The sequence below is a fragment of the Helobdella robusta genome (assembly GCF_000326865.2).
Source record: "Helobdella robusta unplaced genomic scaffold HELROscaffold_22, whole genome shotgun sequence".
Lineage (NCBI taxonomy): Eukaryota > Metazoa > Annelida > Clitellata > Rhynchobdellida > Glossiphoniidae > Helobdella > Helobdella robusta.
The window spans coordinates 2,375,785-2,380,784 of NW_008704170.1; the positions used below are offsets into that span (position 1 = coordinate 2,375,785).

The 5,000-nt window shown below is 38.4% G+C and overlaps 1 protein-coding gene across 1 annotated transcript in view; it reads right to left on the minus strand.

Annotated features, from left to right (window-relative positions):
- The window catches only part of HELRODRAFT_78376 (hypothetical protein), a gene marked incomplete at both ends in the record, with an annotated part of 23,254 nt that overhangs the window by 792 nt on the left and 17,462 nt on the right, over nucleotides 1-5,000 (minus strand). The window contains 4 exons of the mRNA XM_009018762.1: nucleotides 444-543; nucleotides 711-820; nucleotides 1,210-1,444; nucleotides 1,730-1,882. Coding sequence (XP_009017010.1) covers nucleotides 444-543; nucleotides 711-820; nucleotides 1,210-1,444; nucleotides 1,730-1,882 — 598 coding nt within the window. The remainder of the gene's footprint in view (nucleotides 1-443; nucleotides 544-710; nucleotides 821-1,209; nucleotides 1,445-1,729; nucleotides 1,883-5,000) is intronic.

Consider the following 5,000-nt stretch of genomic DNA (forward strand, 5'->3'; position numbering starts at 1 on the left):
ACTATCACCGATGTTTTTACTTCAAAAGATCTCCAATATTTTCTAGCATCGGTGTTGTAGCATCCAACAATCGTCAAGTGTCCGTTATTCCGTAGGTTCAAGAACACAACTGCTTCAAATGCAAACTTTGTTGAACGTTAATTCGAATGCCAGCAGCAATAGAAACACTAAACTCATCCAAGCAAGTACATAAATCACATTTACGACTTTCCTTCAAACCTCGCTATTTGACTTCGCTACTCCTCTCTCTTATAGAGTTTCTATGGTATCAAAAAATTTTATGGCCTACAATCGATTGACAAATAGCAAAGATAACATATATAACAAGATAACAATATCTAATTATATAGCGCAATACAACCATCCACTCCCGTGGTTATAACAGCAAACAAGAATGAAGAAACTACAAAAAATTCCAATTTTTTTATGAGTTTACTACTAACCAAACTGCTATCGGATTCTGCATAGTAGTGCCCAGAGTTCTCCAAGACCTGGCAAATAATACACAAACACACTTTGTAATACAATTTATTGTATGATATGCTATTCTATTCTATGGCATTGTGTAGTATTGAATGATATATTGTATGGAAGCTTTTTTCTTAATGTATATAAATTGTATGGTATTTTATGTTACGGTATTGTATGTGATTGTATTGTATGTGATTGTATTGTATGCGATTGTATTGTATATAATTGTATATTATGACAATACTTGATTGTTGTTTAAATGAGAGTGCGGTTGGCTCCTAGCCAATGTTAGCACCTCCCACAATGTCACTCCGAACGACCACACGTCACTCTTGTGCGAGAATTTTCCCTAGTGGATTTTTAATTAATTAAGTTAATTAATGATTGTTAAATTATCAAAGGCTTAATTAAATTAATTAGATGTTTATTTTGCTGGTTTATTTGTTGGCAAAATGTTGCTAAGAAAGAACAATGTGGTAGCGAGAAAATAAATAAAAATCAATTAATCAATAAATCAATCAATAAATCAATAAATCAATCAACCAACCAACCGACCGACCGACGACCGACCAAACGACCAACCAACCAACCAACCAACCAACCAACCAACCAACCAACCAACCAACCAACCAACCAACCAACCAACCAACCAACCAACCAACCAACCAACCAACCAACCAACCAACCAACCAACCAACCAACCAACCAACCAGCCAACCAACCAATCACACAACTAACCAGGAACAAAGATTCCCAGGCCATCCACCTGATTGGGAGTGCCAGCCTGTCTTCCACCCAGAAATAATCACCCGCGTGACAAGGCCGGCTCATGGCCACGTCTGAAATCTTTATTGCGAAGTATTCATCGACGAGACAGTTCCTCGTGGCTAAATCCCGGTGGATTATCCCGGAAAGTTCGAGAAATTTCATTCCGGATGCGATTTGAGTTGCCATGTGAACCAGGCTGCCGTAACTGGGAATTTGGGGTAACATTTTTTTTCAGTTGCGTTTTAAGCTTTGCTGTGTATATTTTATTTATCAGCTGTTAGAATCGTTTAACTTATCACTAATTTACAAGTGAATAGAATGAAAAAATTAATCAATCAATCAATCAACTAACCTAAAAACTTGTCCCCCATCAACATATGCCCCATCAATGCTGTTATCCAGACTACTCCTCCCTCCATCCATCGCAGACCCCCCACAACCTCCAATGACAGCGACATCATTTTGGTGCTGGGCGTGTTTCCCGAAAAACTCTTTCAAATCTCCAAATCTGGTGTACTCGAGAACTAAACCCAGCAGTCCGGATCCGCCGGACAGAGGATGGTGGTGGCAAATCCCAAGTAATCCGGCTACATTCTCATCGTTCAGCTGTTGCAGGGAGCGCATCTCTCGCTCGAATATCATTCTGGTGGCGATGGTGGCGAGTTATGAAAATGATGAAGATGGCGCTGTCGCACCATAAACTCGCAAACACATTCACCTCACCTACATACCAACACACGCACGCACGCACGCACACGCACACATACACACACGCACGCACACACGACGCATTAGTCGCTTAGAAAGTTTAATTACCAGCACACACATACAGAAAAAAGTCACTAATTCAATACTCCAGCCACTTAATTAGTGTCGCTAGGTGGCGACCAGGGAGTTGGTGAATGAATGAATGAGTGAATGAGTGAATAATAATAATAATAATAATGATTAGAGCGCTAACTTAATGTAATCATTGTCAGTTCTCAGCAACAGCTTGACGACGACCTTGCTGACGTTGGTGACCTTTAAGGTCAAATTTTTGTTTGAGTATGTCTTTCTCTCTAGATCAGTTCCGTATAAACGTATCTGTAAAAATATGCGTGCGTGCGTGTACGTGTGTGTATGTATGTATGTGTGTGTGTGTGTGTGTGTATGGATGTGTGTGGATGTGTGTGTATGTAGGTTGGTTGATTTTTGTGTTTGTTTGTTTGTTTTGTGGTAATATTAAAAACATCACCAAGCAACTCACCTCTCCGAATTCACCGTCTCCTAGCTTTTCCACAAACGTCATATCCCCCAAATCCAAAAACAACACATCCCTATTTTCACTAATCTCCCCAGAGGATCCGGAAATCACCATCACACTATTTCCGCAACAGCCCTGACCGTATATGGATCTATTAGCCGCGTACGCCATCTTGGGATATTGTTTCGGATTGGTTGGAATGGGATAAATTATGCCTGGACCACTCTGCTGGTAGTTTGGTGGGCTTGGGTAGATGACGTTGTTTGTGGCTGGTTGTTGGGGGTGTGGGTGGGTCGGGGTGGGGTATGGCGGGGCCGAGAAGAGCATGTCTGGAACTGCGTATGTTGACGTGTTCGTATCTGAGAAGTAGTCTGGGCGGGGGTTATAATTTAGATAATTTTATTTATTAGATTATTTAATTTCACAATAATTATCACAAAAATAATAATTATAACAGTAATAATATTCATCATTATCACAAACAAATTTTTAAATTCCATTGCCATCACTATCGTGACTCGCCTAATGGGTCTAGAGAGTGACCAATCAGAGCAGACTTGGGCAGTTCGGGTAATTCTCTTGTTTGTATTTCGTGCTGGTACAATAGCTCGGCCATCTTGTGTTGCTGTTGGTCGGCGCCATCGGGAGCGGATAGCCCTGTAGTACCCGTGCCGCTGTATATAACGGGGGGTGGAAGTTGTTGGTTGTTGTTGTTGTTGAAGATCAGCGCTGTGCCTACAATGAATTAATTGAAGGGCCAATAATAATTGATGCTGTTGTTGGTGTTGTTGAAATAATAATAATAGTAATAATAATAATGATAATAATAGCAACAACACCATCAACAACATCACAGCAACAACGACAACAACATTAACATCATCAACAACATCATCATTGTCAACAACAACAACAACAACGACAACAACATTAACATCATCAACAACATCATCATCGTCAACAACAACAACAACCACATACCATTAGCAGCATTAGCAAAATATCTAGGCCCATTTTGATAGCTATCAACATAGCATATATTCCCCGAAGCATGTTGTTGTTGTGGGTTCATCTTTATCACTTCAAATAATTTATTATTATTACTGTTGTTTTTACTGTTGTTGTTGTTGAAGATGTTGTTGTTGCTGCTGAAAATATTATTATGAATAGTATTTGTAGACTGTTGCTGTTGTTGTTGCTGCTGCTGATATAAAGGGTTAATAGAGTTCTTGTCGACGTATGCATTTGTTGTTGTTGTTGTTGTTGTCGTTGTTTTGCACTGTGAATATTTCTGCTGCCTGCTATTTTTACGTTTTACTATACAGAGCAAAATTACAGCGATTAGGATTAGTACAAATACAATACTTCCGCCAACTACTACACCTAGCAAATTCTCATCCAATACACCAGATTTGACGTTGTTGTTGTAGTTGTTGTTTTCGGGATGATGTTGTTGTTGTTGGTTGTTTTTAGATGAGGATGACGAAGTCTGGCGGATGGTAGTTTCGTCGTCGTCGTCGTCGTCTTCGTTGTTGTCTGGTGTTGATTATGATTGTGGTGATGCTGATGATGATTGTGATGATGCTGATGATGATGCTGATGATGAAAATTGAAAGTAGGATGACGAATTACAAGAGATAACCAAAGAACAAGCAGAAGTAAAGATTTTTATCACAATGCCATGAAGACTACGAATAGCAATAATAATAACAATGATAAAACAAACTAACAAAGACACAGAAGCAACAACAACAAATACAGCAATGACCAAAGATAAAACAGCGGCCAAGGCATTCCAATAATAATATCACTCCGATTTGATCTTATCTCTCAGTAACTCTAAAAGATATAAAATTAATGGAACGCCGAATTCCTACTTATAAATGTGCGTGATACGTGTGTTGTGTTGTGTGCGTGTGTATGTGAGTATGTTTGTGCGTGTGTGCGTGTGTATGTACGTTTGTGTAAATTGTAGCTATCTATGACACTAATATTGTAAAAGTAAAATTAGTTATGGAAGAAGTAATAGTAGTAACTGAGGTAGTTATAGTAGTAGTTGTAGTAGCAGTAGCAGTAGCAGTAGCAGTAATAGTAGTAGTAGTAGTAGTAGTAGTAGTAGTAGTAGTAGTAGTAGCCTCAAAAGCAGCAATTTTAGTTGTTGTGGGAATAAAAATTGCATAACAGATAATAATGGAGCAATGAAAAAAATTACATTGATTAAATTCAACCATGCTTGTAAAGGTTCATACATATATACACACAAACATACAAACATACATATAAACATACGTACGTACATACATGCATACACACATAGAAACATATACACAAACATACAATCACACATATATGTGAGAGGAACAGAACAAACCTCATAAAAAGGATGGCAGATATAATCAAATAGTATCAAATATGAATTGTCTTGTTTTGTATGTTTGTGTACGTATGTATCCATGTATGTATGTATGTATGTAGTCGTGTATGTATGTATGTTTGTTTGCTGGTCTGTGAAATA